This window comes from Apium graveolens, chromosome 4, assembly GCF_009905375.1.
Source record: "Apium graveolens cultivar Ventura chromosome 4, ASM990537v1, whole genome shotgun sequence".
Taxonomy (NCBI): Eukaryota; Viridiplantae; Streptophyta; class Magnoliopsida; order Apiales; family Apiaceae; genus Apium; species Apium graveolens.
The window spans coordinates 68,985,810-68,996,865 of record NC_133650.1 but is presented as its reverse complement, the minus strand read 5'-3'; the positions used below and the strand labels follow the sequence as shown (position 1 = coordinate 68,996,865).

Here is an 11,056-nt window from a genome sequence, read left to right as displayed (position 1 = left end):
ATATACTTGGACGGTTATACAACAAGTTGGCAAAATTTGTACAAATTTGCCAACTTGAAATACATATATTGCAATAAGTGAAATCTAAGGTACACAGCTTGTTCCATTTCGAAATGGAGGTACACATCGTGCCTTTTACTCTAAATTTTAATATTTTGCACAGATTAAATTATCATAATTTTTTAAAAAATCACTTCTCTTCCATTTTTGACTTACGACTTGAGAGTGAGAAACAAAAATATTTGAAAAGTTAGAAACATGCCCATATTTTTATCTAGCCCCACTTGATATCAACCAAAACCCATGATAGTTTGTTGATATTCAACCCAAATCCAAAACTGTGTGAACAAAACAAATCAAGTATATCCTTGTGGGATAAAAAACCTAGCCGCCTCCCTCCTCTTCTCTCCTCTCCTAGGGTTTGTTTATTTTCAAGTAAATCAAGGGGCTTCCACTGGTTTTTTCCGGTGGAAAGCCCCAACCCTTCATTCTCTTTTATCCTTATTAATTTTCCTTCAATAAAACCCAATTTTTTGGGTGTTTGCGTGTCTCTCCTTTTGGAGTGTGTGTTTTGTCTCTCCTTTTGGAGTGTTTTGTTATGTTTTTGTTTAATTATGATTGGGTTTATTTCGTGTTGAATCGGTTGAGAACGAGTTTATTGATATTCTTGGTGGTCTGCAAAGCCTGCGTCGAATCTGGAGCGGTGTTAATTATTGCAAGAGCTCACCTTTCACAACCAAAGATTGTTCATCTTTCACGTGTTTACACTTTCGGCATGTCTATAGCTGGTATCCGGCATGTAGATAGCTGGGGTGTTTTCGGCATGTCTATAGCCGGTGTCCGGCAAGTAGATAGCTGTGGTGTCGTTTTTCCAATCTCAGTGATTGGTGTTTTTGAACATTGGGCTAACAATGGTTTTTATGTGATATGGTCAATTGCGATGTTGCTATTTTCAGAGATGTTGGCACAATTTGGATTGCTCGGGATGTCTTTTATTTCGTTTTTAATTTCAAGAATTTTTAAATTCTATGTGTTAAACGATCAGGAAACAAATCATCTAATTGTTTTTAGTATGATATTTGTTTTACCACCTGGTTGTATCGACAGTTGGGGGTTTGTCCCGACTGTATTATATTGAAGTTAATGAAAGTTTTCTGCATTTGTCAAAAAAAAAAAAAAAAAAAAAGTATATCCTTGTGGCTTCTACCCATCTTCCACTTTATCACGTCCCTTTTATTTTCAACAAGTTCGTTTAAGAAATCTTAATATAAATAATATATGACTTATAATGAATGAGTGATATTTGAATAATTTAATTTATAAGTTGGAATATTTTTTATTTAAATAAATTAGAATAAATAATTTTTAAATATAATTATTTTAATTCATAAATTTTAAATTATAAGGACATATAAAAACATAAATATAACAACTAAAATTAATAATAATGGAAAAAATTAAAATGTAATTTAAAAAAATATTATATTTTTAACATTAAACTTATTCTAAATTATAAGTGCTAAATCATATTACATCCGCCAAAAAGGCCCATAATTTTTTATCATAGATTATAAACAAGTAGTGTCCATTGTCCATTGTCCATTAAAGAAAAACCCACTTCCTTTAAACTTATAATAAAGTATTAATAATTGTTAATAGTAACATTTTGTACCAACTTCACTGGGCCCATATTGCCATCCTCATAATTCAAAAGTTTTTGCATCTTTTCTTAACCTTTTTTTAATCGATTCGATCCCCCCTTTGAATTTGTTAGCCCTTTGCAGGCTTTGAATCTTTAAGTTTCTTCCCAGAATCTCACTTTCCACCACAGGTTTGCACCACTTCCCCTGTTCTCAATTATTTCAATCATATATTGTTTGTATTTCATATTTTTCACTCTTTTGTTAACCGATTATTTTTTTACTTTTTTTTTGTTCTGATAAATGGGTTTTGATTTATGTACTTAAAGTTTAGATCTTTAAGCAATGCAATTAAATTTACTGACTGGGTGTGCTTGATTTTCATGTAAAGTTTGGCTAATTTAGGTGTTTAATAAAGTGTGTACTAAAGAAACAAGGCTTGGCCTTTGACCACAAACTGTTAATTTTAGTTGCCTCACTTTTTTTCTATCTTTTTCATATTTTATCTCGTGTATCAATAATGCATATCTATTTATATATATATATATATGATGGCGTGTGTGGATATACTTGTATCTATTGTGTATTTTGCAAACTTGTAGTCTTGCAAGAAACAAATATCATGTGTTTACATTTCTTGAGGTGTGCTTTAGAAGAAGCTGCTTAGATGCTCAGGTTTGATAGTCATCCTTTTCGGACCGCCTTATTTTCAAGACTAGTAGTTTCGTATTCAACCTTTGTTTCTATTTGAGTAATGATATACATAACTTGTCAATGGTTGAATCTTTATTTGCTTCAAATATTGGCGGTTAAGTTGGCTTGAGTTTTTTTCGTAGTCTAAAAGGATTAATTTTTTATAGTTTCTTTTCTGGTTGTTGTGTTGTGCTCTGAAGAAGATTGATTGGCTTGAATTGTTTTTTCGTAGCCTAAGTGATTAATATTTTTGTACTTATCTTATCTGGTTGTTGGGTTGTGGTCTGAAGAAGATTGTTTGTGTCTTTTTAAGGGTTTGTTGTTTTTTCGAGCTAGGATTTGTGTAGATAATTGAGTTATAATGGGTGGAACAAGTTCGAAACCTGATAGTTACAGGCAGTCTTCATCAAGTCCGTGGAATCAGAACGATTATTATCAGTCATCATCATATCCTCAGAGTAACCAAAATTATGCTCCACCTGCTCCGGAGGCTTATCCATATCCCTCATACCTGCAAGAAGATCCGAATGATGCTCCTCAGGTGGCTTACCCTTATCCTGCATACAATCAGCAACCTAATAATCCAACCCCGCCACCCCAAGTCCATAGCGGTCATGGAAATAAACCACAGAGAAAGTTTGACAGGAGGTATTCAAGGATTGCTGACAACTACAATTCGTTAGAAGAGGTATGTTTACTTTAATTTCTTGATATGGAATAGAACATGAAGAAGTTTATAGAATTGATTGAAATTTGTATCTCTGTATTAGACTTGTGTGTTTATAAATGTTATATATCATTTTCTTCCTAAATAAATTCATTTTCACGAGATTTTTGCATGTACGTGCGCGTGCGTGTCCTTAAATGGTTCTGGGGAAAATGGATTTTATCTTTTAATGAACTTTGTGAAGGTTGACTCTTTGTAAGAATTGAATACTGATTTGTCTGACTTACACAAAGTGTAGTGCTTATTTCTGGGACCGTGGGAAAATTTTAAGGCTTCTAAAGAGACTGTACCCAAGTGTTAGCCTTGTATTGCTGGAAACGTATGTATGGGAATTCCGTAGGAAAAACTGGAAGAGACGCTTCTTCTCCCCGAGCCCTTGATACATTTTTTTTGCAGAAGAGAACCAGTGTTGGGAGAGAGAGTATTTACACACATCATTTGATCAATTTACTCCTTTTGGTAACCTTTTTTGTTGGCTAATTGCACTTTTTACTAGTTGCATCATGTGTTCAGACTTCAGTGTTGTGCATTCACACAATCACAAAAATAAACCTTAATCCATTTAACTCTTTTGGCTATCTTTCTGTTTTATATTATGTGCTTACTTCAGCCTTCAGCAAGTATTACTATTTTAGAAACATATATAAATTTATATGAGGTATGTTATTGTTATTTATATAGGTAACAGAGGAGCTTGCACGTGCTGGCCTGGAGTCTTCTAATCTCATAGTTGGTATAGATTTCACTAAAAGCAATGAGTGGACAGGTTTGATTCTTCACCTTATTTAAATGATTAAGTTAGTATCACGTCTTATGAGGTAGTTCAAGGATGCTGATTTTATTGAAAACTAGGTTCAAGATCATACAACAGACGCAGTTTACATCACATAGGGGATGGCTTGAATCCCTATGAACAAGCAATAAGCATTATTGGAAAAACGTTAGCAGCTTTTGATGAGGACAACTTGATTCCGTGTTATGGATTTGGTGATGGTAATTATCTGTTATCTAAAGATTTTAATGTAAACATATTTAAATAGTTTCAAATTGAAAAATATAATTTTTTTTGTTCTTTATTTTGTTGACAGCATCAACACATGATCAAGATGTCTTTAGTTTTTATCCAGAAGATGACAGATACTGTAATGGGTTTGAGGAAGTATTAAGCCGATACAGAGAAATTGTCCCTCATCTACGACTAGCAGGTTCGAACTTTAATTACCTTCGAGTTATTGTTCTGCAAACTCATGTTTATTCGCTCTTTTATAATACTGGTGTGTCCATCTTGCTCTCCTGCAGGACCCACATCATTTGCTCCCATTATTGAAATGGCCATGACAATTGTTGAGCAAAGCAGTGGTCAATATCATGTTCTGGTTATTATTGCTGATGGACAGGTATATTTGCTTTGGTGCATGCATGTGAAATGTATAATCAATTGATAGTTGAAACAGAAATTATCAATATTCAATATCCTTGTTATAATGTAGCATTCTTGATTGCAAGATCTTGCTATGTAAATTGAAAATGTTCCTTCAAAGGAAATAAACACATTATATGGTAGAAAGTCGTCTTACATTGAAGAATGCTCCTGTATGAATGTCCCTGGAACAAAGTACCTCCACGAAGTAATTTATTAGGCTGCAATTTTAGTGGCTGTTCGGAAAATTATAAATTTTAGTACTCAACAATGTCTCCGCGACCTTGATTGATGTAGGACAAGGGTTAGGGAAAGGGTTAAAACAAAGGATAAGGGCCTATCTCCACAGAGAATCAGCAAGAAACACACAAAATCCGCAGATTCAATTCATAATAGTCAACTCTATTCTATAAATAAGATTACAATTGTTTATATAAACTCTTAAAACTTAACTTCTAAGTAAAATCTTCCTAATAAAGGATTCAAATCATTTTTTTATTCTCCATCTCATAATATAGAATATTTTATACTAATACGTATATATAACATAACTATATTTCAAATTACAATTAAATCTGTTTCTAACTAAAAATATAAAATAAGTACAAACTAATTTTCTTATTTTTCGTTTAGCGTCATTTATTTATTTCTTTCGTTATTTTGTAAAACCCAAAGTGGGATTGTTTTACCCGAACAGCGAGGGTGGTGCATAATGAACTTCGTTTAGACAGAGTAGACGTTGTAGTTGTCAACTGGTTGTTGCATATATATATATATATATTTATCCTTATTATCCCATTATTTATATATCCATTACAATGGCTAGTAGCACTCCAGTGTTTTTCAAATCATTTTTGTTACATCAGCCATGTCACTGCAGGTGACTAGAAGTGTCGATACCGAAGGAGGTCAATTGAGTCCACAGGAGCAGAGAACTGTTGATGCAATTGTCAAAGCAAGGTAATTGGTTGTGACGTAGTTTCTCTAACAATAAAACAACACATGGTTAGTTCTTTTAATAATTTATTTTATTTTCAGCAATCTTCCCCTCTCTATATTATTAGTTGGAGTAGGAGATGGACCCTGGGACATGATGAAAGAGTTTGATGATAATATTCCTGCACGTGTTTTCGATAATTTTCAGGTAGGTTGTAGTTACCTTTTGTGCTTCATGACCTTGATTGTTAGTGCCTTTCTAATGGTGTACGTAGTACGATGGTTGGGAAATTTGACAAATACCCTGTTCTTTCTTTTTTGTTTAGTTTGTCAATTTTACAGAAATCATGTCCAAGAAGCTTTCAACTTCCCGAAAAGAGACTGAATTTGCTCTCAAAGCTTTGATGGAAATACCTTCTCAATATAAAGCAAGCATAGAGCTCAAGATGTTGGGGTAATTGATTACATATCTTCTATTATTATTTTCTTTCAATATTTTGTACACTTAGAGAGTCAGACAACACACATGTTGACAAACAAGCATGGAAAAACCAAGTGTAGGTCAAAGATACGTGATACCGTGGCTTTTGTTATAGACTGGGAATCACCTGAAAGCTGTTTTTTGTTACTTTATATCTTGCAATGCTTGCTCTCTTGTAGAATTTTTTTCGAGTAAAATGTCTCATATTAAAAGTTTGAAACTTAGATATTCTATGTTACGAAAGCGTGTAATACCAAAACCACTGGTGATAAGCTTAGAAATTACCTCATTTGTTCAGGTACATACTCTATATGGAAAGTAGTCTAAAATGGAAATATTTAGACTAGTCTGTGCCAAGCTTGGGCAATGGATGCACAGTTTTTATCCCTATATATACATATATCTAGTTTTCTTATTGTTGGTATATTGTGGGCATAATCAATTGGCATAACATTGCGGTTTTTTTTATTTGGAGTACAGTAGTCGAAGAGGAAACGTGCCTACGCGGGTTCCGCTCCCTCCCCCTGTATCGAGTGCAAGTAGTTTCAGCAGCTCAAAAGCTTCACATTCAACTAGTTTCAAGCCAAGTGTGCCTTCTTATGACGCTTACAGTAGTCCTCCCTATGATGCATATAAAAGTCCTGTAGCCAATGCACCTCCTGCTTCAAGCTCTACTTTTGATAACATGGTAAGCAATTTCTAGCTGAAATTTATTATTCATGCAGTTTTATCCTATGTTACTCGGACTCGGCTAGAAGTCTCCAGCATGGATACGTGTCTAAGTATCGGACTCGGAAATTATTTGAAAATTATACTTGTTTTTGCCTTAAAACAAGTGTCCAAGTCCGAGTGTCCATGTCCGCGTGTCAAGTGTCCGACATGGGTACTCGATGATAAAGTGAAGAGTTTGAGCAACATCTTTTAACTGTGTACAAAATATTGTTGCAACCTTTTTTTATTCAAAAAAAATTAGCATATATCTGGGGGTAGCAGTTTATTGTTGAGGTTAAAATGCAAATTGTAGTGACTCCATTTTTTGTGTTTCTAATAGGTGTGTCCGATTTGCTTGACCAACTCGAAGGACATGGCTTTTGGTTGTGGGCATCAGGTAATTTCCTCGTTTTATTTCACTGTCGTAGTGGTCACTTGTAATGTCGGGATATTAATATGTTGATCTGAACTTCTGTTTGGCAGACATGTCGTGAATGTGGACAAGATCTCCAGACGTGCCCCATTTGTCGCAGTGAAATTCAGACAAGAATAAAACTTTACTAGTTTGTCCGTGATGTACATCTAGATGTTTTTTTGGTTACTGATTAAAATTCTTTTCTAAGTTGAAATTAACAAGCTAAAATCATTTTTTTTGTATGTATATTACTGATACTTCTTGGGATTGCTGAAAAACTGCTGTACAGTTCTTTGTTGCGATTTGCCTAAATTTAGCAACGCTTGTGAAATGTAGGTTTGAATAGTTTGTCAATGTATAATTCATGGTTGGTGGATATATTTATAGATTGTTGGTCTTACGGTTTTGCCTTTTGGCTGTTTGGCAGCCGTTACCTTTGTTAGCGGGTCCTCCTTCGTTAAAAGTGTTGTTAAACGGTAGATACAGATACTGTATTGTGGCAATTTTTAATGGTTAATTTGAGGAAAGTACATATATCCAAGGCACGCATGACTAGATTGGTTACTGAATCATGGAGCTCTTGTTACGGAGAGGAAATAGATGTTTGCACATTCGAACCCAGCAGCTGGAGAGGAGGGAGAGGAAACAGATCTTTGCATCCTCTAGCCAGATTGTTCATACAGGGCCGTCTGAAATATATTGACAAGCCCCGTTTCCGTCTCCCTCCCTGTCCTAAAACCCGTATAATACCATCTTTAGGATGTCTTGAAGATTAAATTTATCCAAACTCCAGTCACAGTCTATTTGAATATTTGGCCAGAGGAGACCTAAAATGATTGTTATAGGAATTCTTGACCGGGGACAGGTCTTTAACAATTGTTTGTTGTTAAAAGTTTGTTGACAAACAGTTTATCAGTCTTGGGATGGGGGATTAACAGGTGAGATGGCATCCGGACCGCGGAAATTTTCAACGGCTGGTCTGGACGGATCGCGAAAAATTTCCGCGGTTGGGTACTGTACCCTTATCTCCAGCATCCCAACAACAGCTCATTTCATCACAAAAACACCAAAATTTCCACAAAAATTCTACTCTCTCCAAGTGACCAAATTAGGCGATTTTGGGGCATTTTCATCAACATTCAAGTAGTTTTGTCAATTCAAGGTATATTTCTTCTCTTAAATTTCACATTTTCATGGCGGATAAATTATTTGCTCGTATGTTTCGTCATAACGTCAAAATGAAAAAAAATAGGCTATTGATCATAGTTTAAATCTTGATGATTTAAATACTAGTGAAGAACCTAAAACCCTTGTATATGTTGAAGATGATGATTTTGTAGATAGAAATGAGGAATTTATTAATTTCGATGACGATTTGGTTGATGTTGAAGATGAAAATGATGAAAATGAGGTTGAAAATGATAGTGATAATGTTGAGGGTGAGGATGAAGATGAAGATGAAAATGTAGAAGATGCAAAATTGTATGAAAATGTTGATGGGGGGAGTTCCATATTTGAATCAAAATTTTCAAAGTGTGGATGAGGCCGGTCATTTTTTTAGGGCTTATACTTACGAAATGGATTTTCTATTAAAATTCAAGCTAGCCATCGTAATTAAGACAACGAGATATATGGTCGTTTATATGTTTATAGGCTTTATGGAAAAAGTGTCGTCGCTGAGAGTAGTCAAAATAAATAGCGTAGAGAGGTTCTTCCTAAAAGCGAGTGCAAGGTGAGGATGTATGTCAATTATCAAAAGAAAAAACGTCACTGGGAGGTAAATAGCCTTGAATTGGTACACAACCACGGTCTTGTTTCCCCTAGTAAGATGAATTTGGTACAACGAGAAAAACATGTCAACACCGCGACCCGTAGTTTGATTAAAACGCTTTATGGTTCGGGGGTTCGTAATTGTCAAGTGATGAATGTGATTGGTAACATTCACGGAGGTAATGACAAAGTTGGTTTCAATGTTCAACATGTTAGGAATGTGTTAAGAGACGAGAGGAAGAAAAGGTTTAAGATTAGTGACGCCCAAGCGGGGTTGGACTTGTTGCATAGGTTGAATGAAGAAAATGGTTCGAAATATTTTATTAGGACCAAAGTCGATGAAGAGAATCGCTTGAAGTGTCTAGTATGGATTGATCCGAGATGTATAATGGCTTACCAAAATTTTGGTGATGTTATGGTTTTTGATACCACTTATCGAACAAATAGGTATGCAATGCCATTTGTCCCATTTACCGGAGTCAATCATCATTATCAATCGGTAATTTTCGGGTTTGCATTGATGCAGGATGAACACGCGTCGACTTTTGAGTGAATTCTTCGTACTTGGCTTGAAGGTGTGGGGAATAATCCTCCATTGACTATAATCACGGATCAAGATCAAGCCATGGCAAGCGCTATTGCGGTTGTACTCCCGAATACTACCCATTTATTGTGTTCTTGGCATATTAGTCAAAAATTCCCCGAGAAATTAGCTCATTATTATTCGGCTTTTCCGGAATTCAAGACGGACTTCAACAATTACATTTATAAATCTCTCACCGAATGTGTTTTTGAAGCTAGATGGGCGTCGTTTGTGGAAAAGTATCACTTGCAAGATCATAAATGGTTAAATGGGTTATATGAGTTGAAGCACAAGTGGATTCCTGCATATACTAGAAACAAATTTTCGGCGTTTCAAAATAGTACATCGAGGAGTGAGGGGATGAATTCTTTCTTTGATAAGTATGTGAGTTCGGCAACGGGTTTGAAGGAATTCATTGAAAATGCCCAAAAAGCATTGGCAAGGCAATTCATGAGGGAGAAGGAAGAAGATTATGTCACCATTAATCTAAAACGTCCCATGAAATTGCATACCACATTGGAGTATCATGCTTCTTGTATCTACACTAAGGAAATGTTTAGAAGATTTCAAGATGAATTGGTTGAGTCATCAAAATACTTTGTTTAAAAAGACCGACGAGCTAGTGAAGAAGGGGAGGGAATGGGGGATGTTTATACGTACTATAGTTGTTATAGGCCCATGTCCGAGCCTACGAGAAGAAATGTTTATTTTGTGGCATTCGAGAAAGCAAGCTCTTTAAAAGTCTATCAAACTCACCCCTATAGAACGGTAAGCTGTGGTGAGGACCTGACATCCTGCGCTTCTTCGAAACCCCGACATGAGTATCACTAGAATAGGCCCATCCCTCAGCAACCGGATAATCCTCCTGACCTGGAGATCGTAAAGGCACGCCAATACGAGGAAATCTCTCGTAAGACCAAACCTGTAACACCCAGACACAACAAGCAATGCTCTTGCTGCCCTTTCTTGCAGCCCTTTCTTGCAGCAATCTCCAAACCCCGGTATATATGAGCTAACACAGCTGCACCCCAAGCATAATAAGGAATCTCCCGCATATTAATCAATGGTTGCATATACCGAACATGAACAAAAGACCGGTTGATGCTGGGGAAGAGGATACAACCCATAAGGAATAGCAGATACGCCTTAGTATGTACAACCGTGGCCCTCATATTGTTCTTCTCAGGCTTCTGTGCACCATATCTCTCAAACAACCACCCTAGCTTGATGTTATTCCGATACAAAGCCTCATTCACCTCCTCCTTGGTCAAAGTCTCAAACCAATTATTAGCAAAATACGCAGCCTTGTTCTCTATCACCCCACAAGTCAGTGCATCCCCCTGAACTGGCAACCCTAGAATAAACCCTACATCCTCCAGTGTAACAGTCATCTCCCCCTGCCTCGTGAAGAAAATGTTGGTCTCAGGTCTCCAACGCTCTACCAAAGCAGATATCAACCGAGTGTCAGTAGCCAAGACAACAGCAGGGTCTGCAAAAATCCCAAACCCAAGCATGTGTAGCAATTCCCGTTGTGGTCTCCTTAACTTCCACAAGTGCAATGATGTAGGATTTTAATCGCAGCGGAGGCATGGTAAAATACTTTTACACATATAAAATCCAAATAAAAGCATATAAATCGTGATTAAAACATATGAATCGATTACTAACCTTTAATAGCGA

The 11,056-nt window shown here is 35.9% G+C and overlaps 3 protein-coding genes across 6 annotated transcripts; all 3 read left to right on the top strand.

Annotated features, from left to right (window-relative positions):
* Window positions 1-1,682: 1,682 nt before the first annotated feature.
* On the top strand, window positions 1,683-7,423 carry LOC141718041 (E3 ubiquitin-protein ligase RGLG2-like). Of its 4 annotated transcripts, none has more exons than XM_074520378.1 (12): window positions 1,683-1,831; window positions 2,647-3,021; window positions 3,742-3,826; window positions 3,913-4,053; window positions 4,149-4,265; window positions 4,360-4,457; window positions 5,361-5,440; window positions 5,519-5,624; window positions 5,743-5,870; window positions 6,378-6,585; window positions 6,949-7,005; window positions 7,092-7,423. In XM_074520378.1, exons 2-12 carry the CDS (start codon window positions 2,695-2,697, stop codon window positions 7,170-7,172), a joined length of 1,428 nt encoding a protein of 475 aa, XP_074376479.1. In that variant the 5' UTR covers window positions 1,683-1,831; window positions 2,647-2,694; the 3' UTR covers window positions 7,173-7,423. The 4 variants fall into 4 exon arrangements, with proteins under 4 accessions (XP_074376479.1, XP_074376480.1, XP_074376478.1 ...); XM_074520379.1 differs by having other exon boundaries at window positions 1,684-1,831; window positions 2,670-3,021; XM_074520377.1 differs by lacking the exon at window positions 1,683-1,831 and adding an exon at window positions 2,171-2,315.
* A 1,338-nt stretch (window positions 7,424-8,761) lies between these two features.
* Window positions 8,762-9,346, top strand: LOC141718618 (protein FAR1-RELATED SEQUENCE 5-like). The gene has a single exon (XM_074520996.1). It carries the CDS (start codon window positions 8,762-8,764, stop codon window positions 9,344-9,346), a length of 585 nt encoding a protein of 194 aa, XP_074377097.1.
* Window positions 9,347-9,418: 72 nt separating this feature from the next.
* On the top strand, window positions 9,419-9,982 carry LOC141718614 (protein FAR1-RELATED SEQUENCE 5-like). Its single transcript, XM_074520993.1, has one exon. It carries the CDS (start codon window positions 9,419-9,421, stop codon window positions 9,980-9,982), a length of 564 nt encoding a protein of 187 aa, XP_074377094.1.
* The last annotated feature ends 1,074 nt before the right edge of the window (window positions 9,983-11,056 follow it).

Coding starts and splice junctions, on each gene's coding strand:
- LOC141718041 (XM_074520378.1), top strand. CDS start 2,695: ATGGGTGGAACAAGTTCGAAACCTGATAGTTACAGGCAGTCTTCATCA. Junction 5,441..5,518: donor GATGCAATTGTCAAAGCAAG/GTAATTGGTTGT, acceptor TTTTATTTTCAG/CAATCTTCCCCTCTCTATAT. Junction 7,006..7,091: donor CTTTTGGTTGTGGGCATCAG/GTAATTTCCTCG, acceptor TCTGTTTGGCAG/ACATGTCGTGAATGTGGACA.
- LOC141718614 (XM_074520993.1), top strand. CDS start 9,419: ATGGCAAGCGCTATTGCGGTTGTACTCCCGAATACTACCCATTTATTG.
- LOC141718618 (XM_074520996.1), top strand. CDS start 8,762: ATGTATGTCAATTATCAAAAGAAAAAACGTCACTGGGAGGTAAATAGC.